General features: G+C 34.7%; 1 protein-coding gene across 5 annotated transcripts in view; it reads right to left on the bottom strand.

Moving 5' to 3' along the window:
• The window catches only part of PDGFC (platelet derived growth factor C), a 162,511-nt gene that overhangs the window by 29,451 nt on the left and 107,937 nt on the right, over positions 1-25,123 (bottom strand). For all 5 annotated transcript variants that reach the window (XM_081134464.1, XM_081134463.1, XM_081134460.1 and 2 more), the window contains one exon: positions 19,411-19,591. In XM_081134464.1, the coding sequence (XP_080990590.1) occupies positions 19,411-19,591 (181 nt within the window). The remainder of the gene's footprint in view (positions 1-19,410; positions 19,592-25,123) is intronic.

Raw genomic sequence — 25,123 nt, 5'->3', positions numbered from 1 at the left:
GTTCCTTCCAATTTTGAAACTCTATGAATTCAAATAGAGTAAAAGTTCAAATATTAATAATCCAAAGAGAATCTTTGCCCTGGATTGGCCACCAGGACCTACTGTTTTGTGTATTGCAAATTTTACCCACCCCAAGTTTTCTGAATAAAAATAGTAACTTCGAGAAGTAAACACAGGAATTTGTACCAATTATTTGTTGAGTTTTCGTACCATAAGTATACCTATTAAAATAAACATGTTAATGCATGTGAAAGTATGTGTTATTTGAAAAGCAGGATTAAAAACTTAGGTATAGATAGTATGGCGTGATACTAAGAAATGGGTAATTAAATTAATTAACAGGGTGGGAACTTGGACATTTTTTATTACTTCATATTGCCTGAATTCTTTTTTCCACTTCTAAACTGTAGTTCCTATGTCAGCATCAATTTCACATCATGAAGGTGGCAATGATTTCTCAGGCAAACCACCAAGGGTTTTCCCAGGATCAACATTCACTTGGGCACAGGGCTGCTGCTCCTTGGCTTCAGGCATTAAGACTTGGGTTAACCACACAGAATGCAGAGGCTGGCAATTTTCCAGCCAGCGCTACATATGACTGTGCTATTGGCCGTCACAGGAACATCTGTCAGCCACCAGAGCATCCATGAAAGTTATTTAGCATTCTTCTATTCACTTAAAATTTGGAGCATTTACTATGGGCCAACTACTCTGCTAGGAAGTGAGACAGTCTTGCATCGCAAGGAATGTAAATGAACTGTAACCACCTCTGTAAAATAAGTATAATTACTATTGTTTATGTTCATGTTCGTAAAAAAGGGATATTTAAAATAAGGCTTGAATTCTGAAGAATTTATTCATGCATTATTTTGGGAAAATCTACTAAATACAAAGCAGGGTGAACAAAAATTTTCTACTAGTTATATAAGGTTTTAAAACTAAGTTCAATGTATCAATTATTGAGCATTATGTATACTCCAACAAAATTATTCTAAAAGTAATAAAATATGTTACAGGCAGTGACATTACAGAGCTGCAATACAGAGGAAAGCCTTAAAACATATTAAAAACATTACTTGCTGCATAATACATATGGCTACAGCAGCATCGATGGAGCGCTTTGCTTAGAATGGGCCTGAAAGCCGAATCTCCATTTGGCCATCAACGTTTTCAAATTATTTTGGGAAGGTCTGGAAACTTTGATACACTTAATGAATGCCTCCCATTTATTATTCATAGAGATCAAAAGGGCTATATCAAAAGTGGTTTCACTATGGTTAACATCTGTAAATATTTTCTCTCAATCCCAAGGGTCAAGAAAAAAGCCTAGTGTCTTTGTCTATGCTTAGAACAAATGTGACAACAGACAGAAATCCTTATGCTCTCAAAAGTAGAGCATTGAGGATGGGTGGGTGGAGAAGAAATGGTTAAATAAATGTTAGTATCTATTAAATGTTAATAATGTTTTATAATTTGGATAAAAGATTAAAAGGAGATTTCACTGCAGTGACATCCAAGTATATGAAGAAAAATACAATTGTATTAATACAATTTATTCATAATATGAATAAAATGGCAGTGTATTTGTGGGACACTCTCACTCAATGAAAAATATTTAGCTTTAATAATTTAGCACTAAGTATATTTCTAGTTAAGTGTTCTGAAAGCAATAACACATATTCCTAGCAGTAACCATTCACAGATGCAAAGGTGAAAATCACACAGAAGATTTTTAAAAACAAAAACAAACACGTAAAGGTCAGCAAACAGAAGAAGTGCAGCGAAACAGGTGAGCATGCACGAGCAGAGAAATGTTTCGAAACTACAGCATCTCCCAAGCAAAATGTCTTAATTGAGTGACAAGTTATTTTTACCAAAAATGTTTTATCTTCAGGCAGAAATGCCATTAATACACAGAGAGTAAATACCACTAAAGGCCCTATTTCGTGTAGTGTGCATAGTTCAGGAAGCCTCGAGACCTGTCCAAACAATGAAAAACCGTGCTTTCCAAAACCTTTTATCTGTGTTTCCATTCATACCACGGAGAGCACAGAGAACAAATTTCTCACTCCGGCACCTGATAGGCACCACCATGAGACAGCTATCCATAAACTGTCTAGCTTCTTCTTTGTTTTCACTAAAAAAAGTAAAGATAGCTGGGGGTCAGGCAGGAAGCAATCTCCTTCACCTTTGCTTAAGGCCATTGGCACCAAACAGTTATAAGGGGGGGTGGACTCTGGCTGTTCATTCAAATACCACTAATTGAACCCTAAATTCCTGCACAAAAAGATTGATGAGTCCTTCTAAAGATCAGTAAGAAAAGCAAACTTAACCAGTAGTGTTTCATGGCAAACAAGCTGTCCACTTTAACATCATAGAGTATAGGTAAGCATTCAGTAAATGGTCTTATGATCATTCAAGCATCAGTACAATTCTGAAAAGTGATCAAGGACAATTCCTAAAAGGACTAAGCTCTAAATGTGCCAACATAAGACTTTCCTAGATTTTTTTCTAAAATCTATTTTAGCTTTTGCAGATTATAATGGAAAGTGTGTTTAAGTATTAATATGGGGGATTGTTAAGAATGAATTTTTACATATTTTAGTATAATGCGATATTTTTCCAGAACAGTAAGTGAAATGGCCAAAAAGTGCACTCATTTATTAACAAATGATACATCTTTCACAATCTAGGTCAGATTTTTACAAACTCAAGTTATCGCATGTTTAGTAGATTATGATTAGCATCCTTTAAAAAAATGAAAAGAAAATATCACATTGATTTCATATATTTTTATCTCATAATACATACATATGCATATACTTCATTTTAAAAAGTGATTGTGTGTAACTGCATGTGTGTGTGCACTTGCATTAATAATATTTTCTCTTATGGTGGGGTTTTGGTCAGAAAGTTTTAAAAATACCAATTTAGGGAGAGAGCGCTTGGAATCAGGACATACCAGTAAATCTGACCTTAAAAAAAAAGGTAACATTTTTTCACTACTGCCTGACAAACACTGAGCTAAGCATTTGGTATTTAATCCTCACAACAATGCTGTAAGGCAGAAACTTTTGTCCTTCACATTCTGTGGTTAGGAAAACTTGCCCAGGGTTGTACAGGTAGGCCAGTGGAAAAGTGAGAATTCTAGTCAGACCTGCAGCACTCAAGGCAACAGGGACACAAGGAGGCCTCCACAAAGAGTCTTGGTCAAGGTCAATAAGGAGCAAGGACACCACAGTGGAGGCCAAGATCTTAGAGGAGTAAACACTGCTGCTAACAAGGAAGATATAAGTTGTATCATGAAGCACTGTTATCATCAAGCTCTCATGACTGTGTGTTATGTGTGGGTTGTAGTGGCTTGTATAGAAAATAAACCAGAGTTCACTTTAAACTACTTCTTCAGCTTGATCCATTCAGGGTCCTGGGGGCAGGCAGGGTGGGGCTGGGGCCCTGGGGATGTTGAAGCTGTTAAGCTGGCGATAGCTCACAAACTCAACCACCCCTTTCCTTAGTGCACCAGGAACACTGTTCCATACTTCAATATACATACCAAGGCAGTTACCAATTACCTTTCTATTGGCCACATGCTTTTAATTTACAATTTTCCAATGACACACTATTAGGTAGTATCAATATCAACATTGATTAAAGGGCCTTATCATTATCTTAACTGACCTTCACTTGACTGACCTCCTGGTCTAGCAACTTTCCTATAGATGCAAAGCATGCTGACCGATGATACCCACAGTTCAATGAATGCTATCCTTTCTGCTTCTACCAGCTGAATTTAACACTTAGACAAACACCGTTGTATTTGTTCCCCAAACTAATTTTTTAAAAATCCTCCCCTGAGGATATTTTTTTCTACTGCTTTTCAGAGAAAGTGGAAGGGAGAGAGAGAGAGAGAGAAACATTGATGTGAGAGAACCACATCTATTGGTTGCAATTGGTTGCCTCCTGTATGAGGGGATCGAGCCTGCAACTGAGGTACGTGCCTTTGGCAGGAATCGAACTCAGGATTCTTCAGTCCGAGGGCTGATGCTCTCATCACTAAGCCAATCCAGCTGGCGTCCCAAACTATTTTTATCAATTGTACTTGTTATTGTAATTTTCCTTATTTAAATATTATGTAACCCAATCAAATGCGAGTTGTTGTCTCTTTGAAAACTTAGATGAAGGCTTTAGAAGAACTTTATACAAAATGAGTTACTACTAAAACACCCTCCCACACACACACACACACACAAAACTCCAGAAAACTGCTGTTCAATTAAGTAGGACAAACAACTGTAAAATATAGGAGGGAAAACGTAATAAAATCCTAGAGGAATTCTGCACTTAGATTGCTTTAAAAGGCATCTTCGAGCTCTCATTTTTACTTAAAGAAACCCAAACTTAAAGTCACAATTAAGGCATTATGGTTGCAATTTTTGGAAGAAATACAACAATCAGCATATCTCTACTTAAAGAAAAGGTCTTGGCCCTTACTGAAGAGCACTGAAATGAATTAAATGCTTACAGATTCTGTGTATTATTTTTATGATTCTTCCACCTGAACTAGTCAACCAATGAACAAGCTATCAGCCCCTAATTTGTTCATGAGCTGGTTTCCAATAACGTCTTACAGTAAAAAAAAAATAACTTGAAAAAATTACACATATTACTATCTTTTGCTTTTGAAATAGTTTAACCTTTACATATTACACGGTTACATTTAGTATGTAAATACTCCCACATACCATACCTGTTGGAACCAAATTATATACATTTTGCATTAGGAGATTTAGTAGCACTAAAGTCATCAATCTATTCTGGAGAAACAAAGGGCTTTTTAAGCAATCAGTTCTAAATCTTGACATCAGTTTAAAGCTATAGATTAAATCTCGAGCTCTCAGCATCCTAAAACTTCATTAATCTCTGTCTCAGAAGCTGCAAAGCCTTATTCATGGACCTATTTATAGTGACTATTTATGTTTCACACATTCATTACAAATCCCACATCAAGAAAAGTGATTTGTGGTATTATTTTTTGATTTTGTAATCTTTAATCTGTGATAGATCTACTCTAAGCTGCAAAAATGGTTCTGCACCATGCTATAAAATATTAGATGAAGAAGATTATGAGGTCACCTAATTCAGAATAAAAATTTCCCTCCTCACCTAAATTGATATTCTGAAGCCAAAGTATTTTCATATAATACTTTTATTTAATACTTTCTGTGATGTGCATTTTTATTTTTTCAAAAATTTCTTTTTGAGGTTGATGGACTGTAGCAATGTCACTTTCTAGGCTGTGATACTGTACTATGTATAGTTATGTAAGGTGTTACCACTGGGAATAACTAGGTGACAGGTATACTGGATATTTCTTACAAATGCATGTCAATTTACAATTATTTCAAAAAAAATGTTTAAAAAGTTCTTATTGAGCAAAAGTTAATTAGGAGATAGTATATACTATGCTTGAAATTCATGGCTTGACTATAAATTTTCCTATTTATTTGCTCTGAACCTTGGCAACTTGCATTTTCCCCCCTCTGAGCATACTTCCTCCTGGGTAAAACTGGAATAATTTCTCATAGAGTTATTATAAATAATAAATATATCAAGAACACAATACAGTAATAGGTGTTCAAGGAATAGTGCTGTGTTATTGTCATTTATGTAGGCAGGCTGATTTTCTTGTCAACTTACAGTTAAAATACAAAATTACATATATCTCCAAGTCAAATAACTAAATACTTACTTAAGCTAAATTGCATCTTGCCACAGTCTTGCAATATAAATAAGTGAAAACCAGATGCAAAGAGAGCCACAACAGAAGGCCCAAGATCTTATCCAAAGACTAAATGTCCTTTTAATCATTTAGTATCCTTAAATTGCTCAGTGACATGGAATGATGCCAGGCCATTCATGCCAAATAAAGACTATGGCAAGCCAGAGGAAACAGGCAAGCCCTTTTCTGGAAGAGAAAACATAACCTGCAGATAAATGAAAAGCATGACCCCAAGGTTTGGGAAAACCAATTTAAATATGGAGCAAGAATGAACACTTTTGAATCAGTATTGTCTCAATTACATACTTTAGTCAGATTCACCCCTCTTGACATTTGGGCATCAAATACCAAGTTTTTTTGGAGTTCCAAAAAGTGACTAAGCAGCATGTAAACATGAAATTCAGAGAGAAGTTAGTGCCCTGCTGTAGACCCAGTCTGAAAGGGGTCCTGACTTTAAAACAAAACACCGTATGCCTGGGTAGACAGGGGCATTCTTTTTATTATTATTACTTTTATCTTTAACGGAATTAGAAGACCTGAAAGCATCACTCACCATATCCCAAAAAGAAAGAAAAATATTTGTGTCAGATTATTTGAGATGACATCTAAAGAATCTCATCCAAAGGATGTGTCATGATTTAAAACCCGCTTCACTCAGGTATTGGAAGTCAAGTTTTGGCATGCAGTGGCTCTCCGTCTCTCCGACAAGTCAGCGTCTTCCACATGTCTTTACCTAAAACAACTAATTACATTTAATGCTATTTCATCAAGTTATACCCAGCAGGAAAGTGCCTTTGTTTATTTATTTTATTTTTTTACCCTATCAGAATGTTATTCTTCTGGAACAAGGCATTTCCTCTTTAGCAATGCTATAAAAGTTAAAAAGCAAAATTTCAGAGGCGGTATTAGACACTGCAAAGGCTGACTGGAAGCTATGCACACTTATTTCCATTTCTTATCTCAGATTTTATTTTAGAGTCTTAGGTAATTTCCACTTCAATGCTTTCCTATTATTCTTCCAAAGGGGGGGAAAGTTTTAATATAAACCTTGGCTTTCTTAAGCAAACCTGCTTTGGAAGTACTTAAGATAATTCATATAGTCTTTTAAGGCAAAGATGACAGCTTTAATCCCTCTTCTGAACGACTATTTGCAAGGAAAGGTACTAGGGAGGTATTTCCATAATGGCTTTTATTCACATTTAAACAAAAGCTGACTTTACTTAGCTAGAGGGAAACACCTAGGCAGACACAGGACCTTTGCCCTGGAGCCATGACAAGAAGACAACCTGGTGCAGGAATTTCCTCCCTGGGTTCAAGGGGCCTTTGGTGGCCTACAGGCAGTCACGCTGCAAACACCTGCAAAATGGCATTCCTCGTGTATATTAGTGCTTAGATTTGTGTTTCCTATTCCATTCATTTTCAGTATTATCGAGTGCCTGTTATGTTTCAGACACTGTGCACAAACTGCATGATTTCAAACAATAGATGCTAGGGGTCTTTTGTATTCCAGAGTGATACACTAAGTAGGTACTTACTAAACTTCCAATTAAGTCTTGTTCCCATTTTATTTTCCTATTTCCTTGTATACATTTTTTCCAAGTTTCCTTAATGGCACAATCTGAAAAATTCCTTGAAGCTGAAAAAGATTGCTAGGATACTCACAAGTAATGGGGTACTTTTTTAATAGTGATGGCATTTGACTGATAAGTGAAATATAATCAGCGAAACACAGACTCTGTATGAATTCTTACCTTTTTCACATTGTGTTTATTTTGAAAGTGACTTTTGGGGACGCTTATTTCTTGTTGGCATTTTAAAGGTAATTGTGTGGGAAAAGTAGGATTGAACCCTCAATGTTTATGCCCACTATCACTTACTTAAAAAAAAAGGCAAATCCTAATTTCGTTCACCAGCTTCTCAGAGTTTCTCAAGTATCTATGATATCACAATGAAATAATACTTCAGTGCTTTAAAAGGGAAAACAAAGAGAAAAGTCTTATATTTGCTTTTTCTTCCTCAGTGACCTTCCAATTATAGTTTATGTCCCAAACTAGCCCAGAGGCATCCTGGCTTTATATAGAATTAGGAAAACACTAATTACTATCTTCACTTCTAAGTAGGTGACCTTCTCTGTTTTAATCTGTAAAATGGTGATAATATTTCATTACGGGGGATTAAATGACGTGAATGTACCCATCAAGTTTAGTACATCTTTTAACTTACGTTCCTTCTGTTCTGCCTTCAACTATTTCCAAGTTGGTATCATTAAGCACTTTTTTTTCTAAAATATGTTTAGAATATACTTGACTTTCAAAAATTAACCTCTTCAAAAGTACCTAAATTTCACTGCACTTACCATTTACTTTTGTTCTAAAACTGCCAGGAGATATAAAAATGGATGGTTATTGTAAAATCAGATCCATCTGATTTCAAAGTAACCGTAAATAAATTAACAGTACAAGTATGCCATCTTAGCTAAAGAAAGAGGTACACTTTTGAAAGCTCTAGTTTTAATGTTCAAAGCATTCAAATAAACTAACAGCGTTACTCGGTAAATGAGTATTTGGAGACTAGTTATGGGGATTACCATTGTCTCAAAGGTATGGTTGACACCATGAGTTGATTGGTCACAACTAACATGTATCACGAATGAATCACGGTTGGTGTCCTAGTGGCTACTACTAGATACGATACTAAAACAGTTCAGGATATGTTAAGGAACTAATCGATGTTTAGTCCTATCTCTCTGACATTTATGAAGAAAACATAGCATTAGCATAACCACGCGCACAGCTTTTCTAGGGCTTATTTCATTGGAGCGGGAGGAGAATGGGGAGTCTTCCCGGGGGGGCAGGACTTCTCACTTATCGGCGGTCTCCCTTACAGTGTGGTTTTGGTTACTCGAGATCCACCATGGTCCAAAAAACATTACATGGAAAATTCTAGAAAGGAACAATTCATAAGTTTTAAATCGTGTGCTGCTCCGAGTAGCATGAGGAAATCTCGTGGTGCTCTGCCTGGGATGCGAACCCTCCCTTTGTCCAGCATCCATGCTGTACGTGCGATGCAGGAAGATATTTTGAGGGAGAGAGAGACGGGGAGACAACATCCACATAACTTTTATTACAATAATTGTTATATTTGTTCTGTTCTATTATTAGTTATTGTTGCTAATCTACTACTATGCCTAAGTTATAAAGTTAAGTTTTATCACAGGTATGTATATAGCAGAAGATACATAGTATATAGGGCTCCTGCTGTCTGCAGTTTCAGGTACCCACTGGGGTCTTGGGAAGTATCTTACGTGAATAAGGGGGACAACTGTACTATGTCCTCAATTATTGTGCAAAGCATCTGCATATTTTTAAAATCAAATATAAATTCAGCCTTTAATAAGGACACTGCTATATGAATAATGGAAACAAATGAAAAGATGGTCATTTTAGCTCTGTTCTCTCCCAAAATGATTGATTCTAAAAATATATATTTCTAAAATGCATAGTCCTTTAAGGCCAAAGAAAATTGGAAGAGAGACAACAGTGATAAAATTTTGGAAAATGAAAAGCAGGTGGATATGTAGTCATTGAATCGGTGGACCTGACAAAGTTCAGCAGGGGGCAAAGCCAAGAAGCAACCTGATTTACAAGAAAGAACAACCAAAAGGCTCGAGGGCCTGGTGACAGCAGGTACCTATGGACCTGAGGATGACAATGGGGCTAAAAACAGGAGGACTGGTTGAAAATTATGAAGTGTTCAGACACCCCAAATCTATTTCCCACTGTGGCAAAAGACTGACTTTTACTGATTTCTTCCCTGAATAGAATAAAATTGAGGATTTAAGGACTGGGGAACCCAAGTGAATTGGGAGTGGTGATATTATTCTGAATACAGGGGCATGGAGGAGGTGGAGTTTTATACTTAATGCCGAGGCTCTCAGTCCTAATCCACTCAGCTCTCATTTTAGAGAACTGGTGGCCAGTTCTCTTAGATAAGATTAAAGAAATCAAGGGGTTTTAAAGGAATTGCCCTGGTCAGCTCATATACAGTAAAGACCATGGTCAGCAAGGCCCATCCCATGCACAAAATGTCTGGTCAGCTTTTTAAGTGGCTAGCTAGAATTCTGGACTTAGCCAGTACTCATTGAAGTTTTAGGGTTAAGTAAAAGTATGTTTAGTTATGTAAGGTCACAAAATTTTTATCTCTGATGCTCCTTTATCTCAGTGAGTTTATGAGGATTTTACTCTCTCCCCAAACAAGGAAGTAAAAGAAGAGAGAGGAAGACAAAAAATCCTGTCAACAAGGGGTGAATGCAAGAAAAGTGCAAAGGAAATAAACACTCAAGATAATGACAGAGGGAGGTCCTGAGGATGACAGCTAAGGCAATCAGTCCAAATCAAAGATGACCAGATTGTTTCACCAGAAAGTTCCTCTGGAAGATGAAATTATTACAAAACCTAATGTTGTCTGACTGTTTTGAGAGGTGATTCACACAGTCTGAGGAATGGGGATGAATCAGTGATAAATATATATAAATGTATAAACATATAAAGCAAAGCCAACCAAAAAAAAAACCCAAAAAACACACCACAGCTGTAGGAAAAACAAACCCAAAAAAGGTCAGGAAAGGAAATGCAGTCATAGTCTACTGCATGGCTCAGCTGTGAAAAATGATCGCAAGGCCACCATCATGTACACAATAAACATGGTCTTGATATAATTAGGATCTAACAGAGGATGGGGTGATGGGCAGTGTCTGCAGGTTTGACAAAGGCAGGAGGATGACAGAAAGTGGAAGCCTCACCTTCCAGAGAGTGTGGTGAACGAGGTTCACAGATAATTTTACAACCTAAGAACCAAGAAGTAACAAAAGCATGTTATCTGCAGGTACAAAAGTCAAGTCTGAAAGAATGGATGAACAGAACTGGAATTGATCACCTCCAAGGAGTAGGAAAATAGTCTGGGCAGGGGAAAGTAGGGGCAAATGCTATTTTTGTAAGCCTAAGAAATATTGGCTTTTTAAACTATGTGCAATTATAATTCTGACAAAAAACAAAACAAAACAACAAAGGAGTGTGAAGAGAATGAAATAATATTTCTGGATGGTTGGAACTGTCTTGTTTTGCTAATAGTGTCTTATCACGCTGTAGAAGGAATGAATATCTAGCCTAGAACTGTGCCTCGATGCTGGAACTATGCCATCTGTGAATTATCAGACAAGCTTGGCGTTGAACTAGACAAGAAGGCAGATTGTCATTTATCCTAGTTCCACGTGTAACAGATACTGACAGTTGACAAAATTGATAGGCTTTAATATATAGCTTAGAAAAGTCGGTACAATAAATGCAAGTACTAAAAATTGAAATCTATCCATCTGATTCTGTGAGAAAGTCCCACTCTTTTGGCAAAACTGACAAATAGGGAACACATGGGTATGTTAGCTGTTAAATAGGCATGCAGAGTCTCCAATCTGTTCCATAAAATATTCATGTTTGTTTGAATATGAAAAATATTTCCCCAACATCTTATAGTAAAACTCTCCTCATCTTGCTCAGTTTATAGTTTAGAGCAAATTCTAATTCAATGTAGGAACGTTCTGTATCAACATCTCCAAGAACGTTTGATGAAATGCAGATAACTGGGCACTACTCCAGACCAAGAGAATCATAATCTCTGACATCTGATAATATGCATTTTTAATAAGCTCTTGAGAGATTTTTATAATATATATGATATCAAATTTATACTAGGTAACTCCCAGGGCTTTTGTTTGTTTGATCGCTTGTTTTTTTCTTTAATCTAAGAGTTACGACCTCCTCCTGCTCTCAACAATTGCCTTGCTTCCTACTCAAAATCTTTCCAAACCACTTATATGACACTTACTCATAGACTGTATTTATAGATGTATATATATATATATTTTTTTTTCTCTCCAAAACAGGTAAGTTCATAGACACTCAGGGCAACGCCAAATATGTCTGAATTTTTTCACAACAAACTAACTCATCAAATATTCTTCAACAAATGTTGAAAGAATTAACAACAACAACAAAAATGGATGGAGATTATTGAAGGAAAAGTATTCTTTTGTCATTTTAAATTGCAACAAACAAACTTCTGGGGAACAATTCTCTCCATTGGTTTTAGTTTCTCATATTAACTCTAAGGTTTTAAGTCTTTGTGGCTTTAGATATAAAATATGAATTAATCAAACATCAAGCCTCCAATTTGTTTAAATTCTTATTTACGACCTCCATGTATATATCAACTTAAAGTGGTCTGTCTGCCTTTTACCATTCCAGCAGTAATACCAACGGCCTTTTTCTTTCTAACAGCAAATCATGCCAGGTGGAATTCTTTCTTAGATAGCTGGGGATTAACTGGAACAAAAAGGCTCAGGAGAAATGGAATAGAGACCATGATCTTCACATGAAAGAGAGCAATGTGTCCATGGGTTAGAAGTTAAATGGAAAAATATATTAAATAGTTTTTTGCCAAGTAAGAGTTTAGTCTCGGCAGCAATTGTATAATTTCTTTGATGCAATAAAATGTCATCTCAATACTTCATGCATAAATATACATAAATATACATTGTGTATTTTAATAAAAATCTGATCATTCGAAAAGTGTTTCAGGCTATAGTACCTACATACAGTACTTGAAATACTTCTTCCATTCTTTAAATACTACGAAAAAATCCTAAGAACTATTTTTTTTCTTAATTCTATTTTAAGGTAAATAAAACTTTATTTTTAAAGGTTTAAACCTAAATTTTCACTTGCTAAAATCAGTTTAGTATAGTAATATTGCAATAAAGTGCAATATGTTACAAAGATTTACAGTTTTTTTAAAAAGCCTTGAGTACATTTTGACACTGATTTTTTTTCCCCCCCTACAGGATTAGTGTTTTAATATTGCTCTTGGTATTTTTATTCCAGACATGCCATTCCCCCCCCCCCCTCAAGAAAGTAAACCAATAAATTTGATGCCTCGTGTGAGCGTTACTTGGAATTTTTTTTAACCTGAACATAAAAGCAAATTTGGCCTTCAGTTAAGACTTTTCTTTACATGATATTAACAGTAAAATAACCTGGCAAACACTAGAAGGGATGGAAAAAATATCCTCCCTCCTCCTTTCTCCCTCCAACTTCTATATTCACTGAGCTGCTTTGTTCTCTGTATCCTGCATAATTAATAACTACTTTGGCAATCAGTCATGCATTCCTTAATGGCACCTCAGGCATCAAGTGTCCTTGTAGGCCTCCCCTACAGAAACCATACACCCTTCTCCAGTGCACACTGGCAGGCACTGGCTTAACTATGGACAAGTCATTTACAAAATCACTATTAAGGAAAACACATAGTTGGGGTTATAAAGTAGCTACAGTACTTACATAGCATTCTCCAGTATCATTTCATCTCTCTCTAGGTTAAATATATAAATAATTTTACTAATAAGAATTAAAAATATGTGATACTCAAACAAGTGTCACTGATTATACATATTAAAAAAGAAAGAGTACAATTAGAAAAATAATAGAACAAATTTGGAAGCAATTTAAAAGAAGATGAGTTTCACTGGATTGTTATGAGTCAGTCATCAGTTCATTCATCACCTTACACTCCCCTTTTCAGGTAATAAAGAAAAGATAAAAATACATGGAGTCGATTGGTACAGTAGCTATAACATCCATTGCACCTAATCTAAACTGATCCGTTCACTAACTGGAAAATAATAGTAAATAAATTGTTTAAAATATTATGTTATTACTTTTGATCAGAAAGCTTAGATTAAAACTCTTTAAAATATAATATTCAATAAACCCCTTTTAAAAGAAATTGGTGGTAGTTTAATCATCCTTCAAAATGTTAACCAGATTGGAGGGAGGAAGATAAAATCCTCAAATCATATAACCATTTAAAAAGATATATAATCATAAGTAATATTATACTCAAGAAGAATAGTTCTACATTTAAAGAATAAAACTTTAAATATGTACATTTTATTTCAAAAATAAGCATAGTTTTTTGAAGTAATTGTCCAACAAAAATATGTAATATTTTTTACATTAAGGCTGATTTTTAAAAAATAAAACTTCTAATATAGTTTTTTGATACTAGAAGAAAAAATATTATTTTTTCAGCCTTTGTAGGTTTCTTAACATTCTTAAATAATGGTGCTTATGCTACAGTACACAGAGTAAAACATACACAATCTATTATAAATTACTCCAAAATTAAACAAGAAATTTTCTTTTCTTTCTAAGAGATCTGCTGGGCTCTCAATGTGTGTGGCCTCCAAACAGAAACAAGCTTGCACTGTTTTATTTCAGTTTTGCTTCATTTCTTCCCAAACAATCTCTCACTGCTAATCTACCAGGCCTTTTTTTTTCTCTTTTAGCATGAAGAAAAAAAATCAAAGACATTATTAACTCCTTATGCACAAAAATAAAAGCTGAATATCTATCATTTGGCATCAACTTACATGAATTTATTTTTCATTATTTATTAATGGGGCACAACTTGGGAATATATATATATATATATGTATATATATATATATATATACACACACACACGCACATATGTGTGTGTGTATGTGTGTGTGTGTGTATATATTCCCATAAATAATTCTTAAAAATAGTTTTAAAATGCTAAAATTTTTAATTTATGTAGTAAATCTAGCACTATTTTTTAGCTACAAAATACTAGTTATAATTTCATGTAAACATCATATGTTAAAGTTTTTTTCTAAAATAAAACTTAGCCTATAACATCAACCTAAAATAGTAAAATTGAAGGATGCATTTTATTTATGTCTTGGTAATTAAGGAAATGATACTGAAATTATAACATTACAGAGGAAATTATATCTATATATAAAATATATAAACAATCTCTCAAAATTAGATCAGTGTCACTTTTTTTTTCAAAATAATAAGTAACCCCATATTTAACTATATGCTTTCATTCATTAGTTTAGGGGGAAAAAGTGAGTAAATCATTTTAAGAAGGTGAACATAACTTCTGATGGCAACATGCGCAGCAAAAACTGTTTCTGAGAATTTTAACTAATGTATGGTAATCAGAACCACAGAGCCTTAAAGGCTGACTAGAATCAAATACACATTCATGCTCCCAAAGAAGGCTGCAGTTATTTTACTTACTTGTAAAATATAAGAAATATTAAAATCAACTTTCTCCATAATTATCCCAGGAAAAAAAGTGACTAAACTCAAAGTCTTTTTTCTATGTATGAATAGATGCAAAGTATTCAGTAAATTATAAAAAGCAGGTAAAGATGATTATACACATTAATAGTTATAATGTCATAAGGATGTACTAAAATTTCTTTAAGTAGCCTAGATATCTGGATGGTCCACTCATCATCCAAACAAAACAAAACAAAATTAAAAAAGAAAAAAGTTCAGTTCTTTAAGTAGGGCAAGATTGTGTTCTTGGTAATATAGCTTAATATATCAGGACCAGGAGAATATGTGATTCTTCAATTTTTTAGTTTATGCATCATCAGTATTGTGCAACAGCAACAAAGGTAACATAGTAAATGAGTAGTTAGTGTAGCTCCACTTGGGTTTAGACAATTGTAAGGAGAACAACAGATTATCTATGAGATATTAATGAACAGCTGCAATGTGTCCAGCATTGTACTAGGCATTTGATAACCTAAAGTAGGAAGTTAATAGTCAGCTAAAGACTTTGGTTAATATCATTTTTATCATTACATTTAAGAAACCATTGTGGCCAGTGGCCCCTAATGTCCTATTTTTCAGTGATGGGTTTGCATTGAGACCATTGCCTCTGGGGAACTGGGTGTGCTAAGTATGAAGTTCATCCTTAACAAAACAAAAAAAAAAGTATCAAAGGTATCAGAGATGATGGGCGGAGGGAGGGGGCTTGGAAGGGCACTTGCCCCTGAGCAAATGACACAAGAACTTTTAAATCTCTTCTCAAAAAGGCAAACTTTCTTTCCTTAGGCTTTCATTCATTGATACACAGATAAGATTGATGGATTGCTGCCCTTCTAGTAATAACATTGGAAGGAGTGGGGGGGAGGAAGGAACTTCATTTAGCAATACACAGTGGTAACTCAAAACACCTTGCAAGGCTTGAAAGCATAATTACTTTTCAAATTTTCACCCATCAAATCTTGTTCTTTCTGTGGGCAGCTATTGAATGTAGACTGGCTGTGGTTGTGTGGGAGGAGAGATTGATACATGGAACCAAGACAAAGGATAGGTGAAGAAATGGCAGATAAACTGTCAACGTCAGTTTAAACTCCAAAGAATGAAAGCTCATGAGATTGTAAAATTCATATATAATAATCACCCCAGAAAGCAATCTGGCAATTTAAAATCACCAAGTCACACTTAGTAGGCAATGTAGGACCCTAGTTGTCATGTTCTCTGTTTTTTTCCAGTCCAGAGCCTACTATTTTCCATTAATATAAGGTCCCCTATGCTATTTCTCCATTTTCTGCAGCCCATCACAAGTCAACTTAGTTGTCATGCAAAACATGGTTCCGTAGATGCCAAGAGAATGTCAATTCTCAGCCCACCAAAGTCCATATTTACAATTTATCAAACAATTTGAATAACTATTTACAAATGTACTGAATTTAATTTTAATGACATTATCAGTGATAGATGTTTCACCTAAAGTCTCTCAGATGTTGACAGTGTCCGGCGTAGTCTCAGTAAATCTCTGGTAACAGGTCAAAACCAGGTGGCAGGGCCCTGCTTACTGGAGGATGGGTAGTGCTTGCCCCAGATCCTTGTGGTTCTTTATCTCATCTCAAGGCCCATGACTCTGGCATACACTTACGGATTAACAGTGTCAGTGAATCTTCTGTGAGTTAAGCTGGGGTGAGTGAGTTGTATGATCAACTTAACATTCCAGCATTTATTCAGAACCTATATTGCGCCTAGAGCTGATGGAGGCACTTTAAATGACTGTGTTTTTATCTTTATATATTTTATTTAATTCATACAACTCCTTGGATTACATACCAGATAATCCATGTGGTCATAAAATCAGATAAGAACCACCTTTGGTGTCAGCATATATACATTTTAGTTTTTAGTTTTCATGTCTTATTCTATAACATGATAATAGATTGTTACTTTTACACACTTAAACTAATATAATGGGAAAAGACTAGTTTATTTAAAATACAAAAATCTCAGTTTCAAATTTCTTTTTATTACAGGTTTTGGGTAAATTAAATATTTGCTGTGATACAAGACCTACCATTATGTTTTATAGTAAAATTTAATTGTTTTTATTTGAATATTTAAGGGCATTAGATGTGCTAAAACCCAAACTGAAAATGTGGACTCTACAACTATAGCAATGACTCTCAAGGCCATCTGAGATTTCAGTAAACCTTTACATAAACTTTGTGAAGCAGGATACTGTGAAAATGTTTTAAAAAGATTTTTAATGGCTTTATTCAAACAAATAATCACATTATCAAAGTATTTCCTACAAATAGTGTGTGTGTTTTTTAAGTCTTTGTCTACTATGACTACTTTTATAATTTAAATTATTAAATTTAAATTAAAATATTAAGAAAAGTTTTGGAAATTAACAAAGGAAATGGTAGAAAATCTACATTCCTGGCAAAAGTATTTCATTATGGCATAGAAATATGAATATTTTAAGTACTCTATGTAAGGACATTGATCAAGATTCACAATGTAATTTATAGCATATATTTTAGAGATATTTCCCTTAACTTCAGTTGTACAAAATAAATGACTCTACTGTTGATAAGTGAATAAATTATTATTTTTAAACTTCAGTTTGGGTTTTACTGTTGCCTTTTTGGTTCTATATTAAACAATACCTAAATTTCTTAGTTGCTTAAATAATATTCCACAGCAGGCCAGGCATGGCTCAGCGGTTGAGCGTCAACCTAGGATCCAGGCGATCGGGGTTCGATTCCCGGTCAGGGCACATGCCCGGGTTGCGGGCTCGATCCCCAGTCGGGGGTGTGCAGGAGGCAGCTGATCAATCACTCTCTCATCATTGATGTTTCTATCTCTCTCTCTCTACCTATCCTTTCATCTCTCTGAAATCAATAAAAATATATTTAAAAAATAAAAATAAAATAATATTCCACAGACCTGAGTTTGGGCAATCAAAAAGGGACATCTTTGCTAACATTGCAATATAATTATAATATATAAAGTTAGGTATTGATTCCATATTTTCTGGTTTGACTCATTAATTCTCATGAATTGCTAGCTGGCTGAATGCATAGCATTTATATCCAAGAATCCACACGCTAATGCATGTAGCCCACACCATGTTGTGTTCCCAATGTACCAATTTTTATTTATTTAATTTTATCTTTTCCATCACCATTTATCTACTCTATGCCTTTTTCCATTTTCACCCACCCCTGTCCCTCTGCAATCACCACACTATAATTGATCATATTTAAAAGTTATACTAGATGACATCATATTTGTGTAAGTACTTCTGAATTACTATTATAAGCAGAATGTGATAAAAATAAAAAGGATTTTCAATATTTCTGTTGCAGTGAAACAAATAGATACAAATGTTTGAAATAATACGTAAAATAAAGGGTACAAGCAATCACGAAGCAACTAAAAATACAACAATTATAATCAGAATAAATAGATTTTTTAAATTACAGTGAGAATTTCAAAACCTTTTTTGCTATGGGGGGAGCACAAAAGGTCATAAATAGTATTCAATCAAAATAAATATTAAGATAAGTAGAAAAACTGAGCTAACTACTTTTTAAAACCCATTTTACTAAAACATTGATTTGGAAAAATAATTATATCTAATAAGTTTACTCTAGAATAAGATGAAAAGAAGTATGTTATGTACATTTTTGTAAACAACACAACTAAAACAGAAATATTGGTGTGTGCAGAAAACTATGTTGCCACCCTAATGGGAAGAAAAAAGTAAAATATCACATAAAAGATGGACTTTTAGGCAATTCTAGATATAAATTTTATTAAAATGGCATTAATGTCAGATAGTGCAGGCTTTCTACCTTTGCAATGTATTCATATCAAAAAATATATATGAATTTAAAAATGAGAACCGTCAGAAACTGTATAAGCTTGAAATTTTACATCTTTAAAGCAAGAGTATCGTTTAGCAAAATGCAAAAGATTATCATATAAGAAAAGGTCACAAAAACACTAGAAAACTAAAACATATTTTATTATTTAATATGACCATATTTAAAATTAATTCAGGAAGACTTTCTATTGTCCAAATTTGGATGGTGATCCCTAAGTGATAATAGAATAAATACACTAATTCCAAGTACCCTATGTAATTTCTCAACACTGAAATACCAGTGAGTGGGTTTGGTGGTGATGGGTTTGTTATGGTCTTCTAAATGTTGTACAAAACATATTTTATTTCATTTACTGATAAGATTATTTAACATGGATAATGATCTGTTTTGAAATTCAAAGTGTGATAACTAGAGTGACATTTATTTTTTCAAAAATCAAGCTACAGACATGTTTTTGTTTTGCCTGATTCTTCTGTTTAAAGGGGGGAAAAAGGAAGCAAATAACTGACCTAATTGAATAAGCGGATCTCTAAGTGGTACTTACTGGCATGACAATGTTGTAGTGGATGCAGAACCCCGGTTCAGAAGGGAAATATTCATCAGATACAAATCTTATCCTGATTTGATTTCCTTTAGAAATCTGTTTTCCTGGCACAGTCCCAGAACCACACCAGCGCCCTAATACAGTTCCATCACTGGGGTCCTCAACTTCTACAAAATCATACCTGCAAAGAGGAAAAGAGAAGAGAGACACAAAGTCATGACCTGTCATTCTGGCAATTCATGTCTGGGGTGCAGTCAATCTTTTGGCCACAGCTATGAGTTCATCCCAGATTTAACTGGGTAAAATAAAATCAACTATTCCAAAAAAAGAGAGATACACTGAAAATGCATGCCAACTGAATACGAGTCTTTTATTCTCAGTTCTCTCACTTTACTATTAATGAACTCCAAATTCATTAAATAGCTATCTCAAAACATTCAATATTTTGTATAAAGTAACCATCTCTGACATTCAATTCATGAATTATTCAGTTTCATTTCCATTTGGACATGATAGCCTTACTCCAATCTTAATTCCTGTGATTACTGCCTATTACTTTCTGACTAACTCTTTCATGCCAGTCGGGCTCGTGGGCTCCCTTTACTCATCTGTGATGCAAGCTTCTCCAGAACCATTTAATTATAGACCAGCAACTATCAACCCTTTTCATCTCATGGTGCACATGAACTAATTACTAAAATTCTGCGCCACACCAAAAAATATATGTTTTGCTGATCTGACAAAAGGTAAGTATAACTTTGATTCATCCACCAGACAGCTATTGTTGTGTTGGCTGTTGTCATTTTTTAATAGGACACTCTAAGGGAAAAGAGGTCAATGCCCCTGACTAAATAGTCAGGCATTGCATGTTTTAAAAATTCTTGCTGCACACACTGGTTGAAAATTGCTGTTATAGACACATCTTTCAAATCTCACTTTGTACTCTACTGCTCTGTGAGCCCTTTCTGGATGCTCTCAGCTCACTGTTATCTATTTTTGATAAAAAACATAGTTTCAATAGTAAATATACATATATATGCACACATAAGTGACCCATCTTCTTACTTAGGCTGCTAAATCACTGAAGAAAGGAATCAGTTTTTACATACTTACATTTTATTTTGCACTACACAGAGAATCTTAAACATAAGAAATAAAGGATCAATTTTCTAAAACAAATGCTAACTGGTTTGGAAGGTTTAGAGCAGTGGTAATCATTGAGAGAAGTATTGCTCTTTTGGAGAATGTTTCAGATGCCTAAAATGTACAGGCATTTTAGGTTGTCTCAATGGCTGGGGATCAGGAGGGCATATGAAACATGGCAGGCAAAGTCCATGGATGCTCAACAACGGAAAGTCCCAAAAATGAGTATTAGCTCCATGTTCTCCATGCTTTCCAAGGACTTCACTGGACATTCACATACATGATTCTCTTTATTGTTCATCTTAGTCTGGAATATAATATTGTCTTACTTATAAACACAGATATGTTTCACAGTTTTAATTTAAGCTAATTTCCAGAAATTCAACTATCAAATAACTAGAAGAAAGTTTCAATGCTTTGGAACTTTTCCAAGAAATTACTTACTATTTTGGAAAAACATGTCAGTAACAGGTACACTGCTTATAACTATTTGATTCAAAGTTAAAATGATTATACATATCCACATTAGTTTATATTAATAGCTGTCATTATCACAATGATTCTACTAAGAAGATGCAAATATTTACTTCCTTTTCTAGTATAATTGTGCATGTGTATTTATGTATTTAAATGAATTATTTTAATATAAATTACTGTTATATCAATTTATATAACATGTAGGCCATTATATTTCTTTTTAAAATGACTGCACACATAAATATGAATTGTTCTTCAGAATACTAAACAGGACATTGCAGAATTTTTGTTAAAAGGGAACCCTGACATGGCTGAAAACTATTGGTAAATTTTCTTTTAAAAAGACTAATTTCAGTACCTACCATACAATTAAAAATAATGTATTTTGTGCAGTATTGAACTTACAAAAGAAAAAATTGTTTAAAAAAGGACAATGTTTGCAATGAACCATTTCTACTTATAAATCTTTGTCCTAAAGAAGTATCGAGAATTCTCCTGTGGCATGTAACTTCACCTGTTTCAGCCTCATTTTCTTGGTCCTGAAATTGAGGATAACGCTACCTAACTCATAGGGATATCTACATTCCTTTTAAGGAAGGAATAATGGAACAACACATGCGTAGTGCCGAAAGCTTGGTTGACACTCAGCTGCCACCCAGTAAAGTTTGCTCCTCAACTCTACCCTGCATTGTTCCCCCCACCCCACACCTACCTTTTCATATAACCTTGGGAGTCTGAAAGCAATAAATAAGAAAACTCGAAGATGAAGGGGAGAGGTTATTTCTGCTATGTCATATGACAAGTCTGGGGTTATAAATTACAAATGCATTAGCCAGCCAATACAGCCATTCCAGGAACTGTGCTGTATGTGTGTGGTGGGATCAGGGAGGAGTGGGGTCAGGGGTAAAAGAGCAGTTGGGTAGAATAGACCTCAGTACGTATTTCAGACATACCTGGTACAGAAGTTGGTAACTACCATTTTAAATCAAAGGGTGATTTTTGTATCAAGATTGCTTACTTGTGAAACAAAGCTTCTATTCATAGAGTATCTGTTCGTTGCATGCCTATCTGAGGCAGGTTTCCACCACTGCTAGCCTGCAGAGAGCCAGATTTCAGGCCTGGTCAATCATTCGACAAGTATATAGGAAGCACTGACTTGGTGTAAAGTGCTGTGCTAGACTCTCAGGATACAAAGATGAAATTATAGCTTCTTTGGGCTCAGAGTCTATAAAAGATTTTGGTGAGTGCTCTAATGAGAGACTGTAGGAAATACTGTGGAATACTGGCAGAGTAGAAGTAATTCTATACAGTGAGATTAAGGTCAGTTTACAAAGAAACATTTAGGCTGTCAATGAGTAGTGATTGACTAGGGCTGGAAAGGGGGGAAATGGAAATGCATTCTAGCGAGAAGTACAATACATAAGATGTAATAGACGAAAGAAGGGGCCAGGCATGGCCAGTTGTGAATAGAGGACGGGAAACAAAGAAGTAAATGGAGATCAAGCTGGAAAAATAGGTGTAGGTGAGAAAGTATTTCAGAATCAGATGTTTGAATATTATTTTGTAGGCTAATGTTGCAAAGAGGTAAGCACAGTTTTAACAGGAAGTACGTTTCTTCAAAAATTTAACACAGCATTTAAAAAAGTGGAATTTCACTAAAAATATCTGGATTTCTGGCTTTTGTCTAAATTTGAAAATCAGGTAATAGTAAAAATCATTATCCCTAGTGTGACCATGAGGGCTCCAGAATTGGTGTCAGCTCCAGGAGAGGAGCTATCTTTGTTTTAATTTACTGTCTTATCCCCAGCACCTACATGCCGAGCACATAGTAAACACCATATCAGTGTTTGGTTAATGAAGGAATGAACACTGAGCCTCCATTCCTCCAGAGCAAGGGTGAAACCAAAGGGAAATAGCTTTAGAAAGGACATGCTCTTTCTAGTTTAAAAATCTCCATCTACTTTCTATGCTGTTTTGTTTTTGTTTTTTAAATACCCAGATCTTCGTTTATTTACATTAATTGTCCATGTAGGCATCTGAGTTTGCCACCCTTGTAGCCTATGAGGTACAGCCATGAGTTTTCAATAAGGAAGGAACATAGACAGAATCATCACATATTGAAGGAATGCCAGGAAAAAACATTTCACGTGAGGGTAGAAAGAAAAGATCCCTTAACAAAAACATCCTGAAAAGGAGCAATAGGGAAACAAGAGGAAAACCACTGTGAGCAACGGCACAGAACTAAGGGAGACTATTCACCATAGCAGAGCTGGCCAATGACGAAAGAGCAGAGACTTGGCAATTATGAAGTCACGTGCAATAAACTGGTTGGGTGACACACACAGTGCCAAAGATTATCTTCCCAATATTTTCAAAATCGTCCTAATAGAAGCATTTAAAGAGAAAAGAATGGCATATGGAACAAACCTAAAACTAACAACCCACATAACTATTTTACCGGAGTAAATTTAAAAGGAGTTTTTAACCATACATGGAAATATCTGGATTATAAATGTTAAGAATTTATTAAGGAACAAATAAGTCTTAAAGTCTTAAAGTCTTGCTGCCCCCACCCCTGTGGATTTTTATATCCTGATATAAAAATCACTGTCCTACAAATAAGAGGGGAGGGACACATACAGTGTTACTTTTTCATGGAGATTTTCTACTGAATTTGATGCCATTAAAAAACACACCACACACTAATCTTTGTAACAATTTCTGCATTTGCAGGTAGACAGCTGGCAATTAATTCCTACATGCTCATACAAGTCTGGCACATACATTTATCACAGTGCTTTAAAAAACTACATGGTTTTTCATTCCATGAAGGTTAAATGAAATGAACATCCAAAAAAGTACTATGTCCTTTCTGTATAAAACAGTAGAACTTAACATATACTACTAATTGTTTTATATCAAATTGGGCATTTAAGATTTTTCTTTTCAGAAGTGGTACCATATGTCACCCAATTATTCTAGCATTAATTTTTACCCAATAATTGTTTCGATGTCTATGGAACTTAAAATTATTAGTAATATCATTGTTTACTAAGATTTAGTTTTGTCTCTTAATCAAAACAGTAAATCCTCTTGCTAAAGAATATAGTTACAAAAATAGCTTTTTTAAACTTAAATCTTATTCAATATCATGTAAAATGCACCAAATGTAGATCTACTTGTAAAGTATCCGCAAGCCTTATTGGTGCTACCAAGACTTCAAAATCAAAAAGAACAAAAGCCATTGCCACTTGATACCATATTTCTTTTTGACTTGTTGAGAATATACTGTGGTTGGAAAAAGATTAATGCATTAAACCTAGTCATTTGAAGTTTTTTTTCTTTTTTGTTTTGTTTTTAGTTTTTGATAGAATGCCATTTGCAGAATATGGAATTCAGTGCACAAACTGGTTGACTGGTATACTATAACATAGTCCAAAACATCAAAAAAATGAAGACAGAAAACAATGATAGAAGATTATTCATTAAGCTTTAGCCAAATGAAAGGAAGATCATAAAGCCATTTCACCAGAAAAGTGAAATCACAGAACATAATCATCCTTAAATGCAGAAATCTGCACATGCCCAAATGACTGCACTGGAGACACGGTAATCTTATAAGACACTCTTAAGTATTAATTTCCAGCATGCACAATTGCTCACATCAGTATTTAAAGGATTTACTAAACCTATTTTATGAGCCAATCAAACATCACTTTCTCACGGCAACATGATACACAACACACAGCGCTAAGTGGTTTATAATGATCACTCCCTTTCTCTAACATACCCCTGGGGACCCAGGAGGATTTATGTTCTTTTATGTTTAACAAACAAGTCTGGTATTGTAGACAAAATTTTCATTCTCATGTGGGAATTTAAAGACTGTGAGGCCAGGGGGACCGCTTTCTTACTCCTAAGAACTGTAAGGAGTATACCCAAGAAATAAATTCACTGGTAAACAGAATTGTCAGACACCCAGCTTCCTTCAACAAAAATAAACCAACCCTGAAAAACAGGCTGTTTCTAGTCCGTACTAACTAAAACTCTGACAATTAAATCTACCCCATGAATTATCGAATCTGACGGTAGT

The sequence above is a fragment of the Miniopterus schreibersii genome, assembly GCF_964146895.1.
Source record: "Miniopterus schreibersii genome assembly, chromosome: 4".
Classification (NCBI taxonomy): domain Eukaryota; kingdom Metazoa; phylum Chordata; class Mammalia; order Chiroptera; family Miniopteridae; genus Miniopterus; species Miniopterus schreibersii.
Note: the sequence above shows the minus strand (reverse complement) of the source record. Positions and strands in the feature narration are given on the sequence as shown.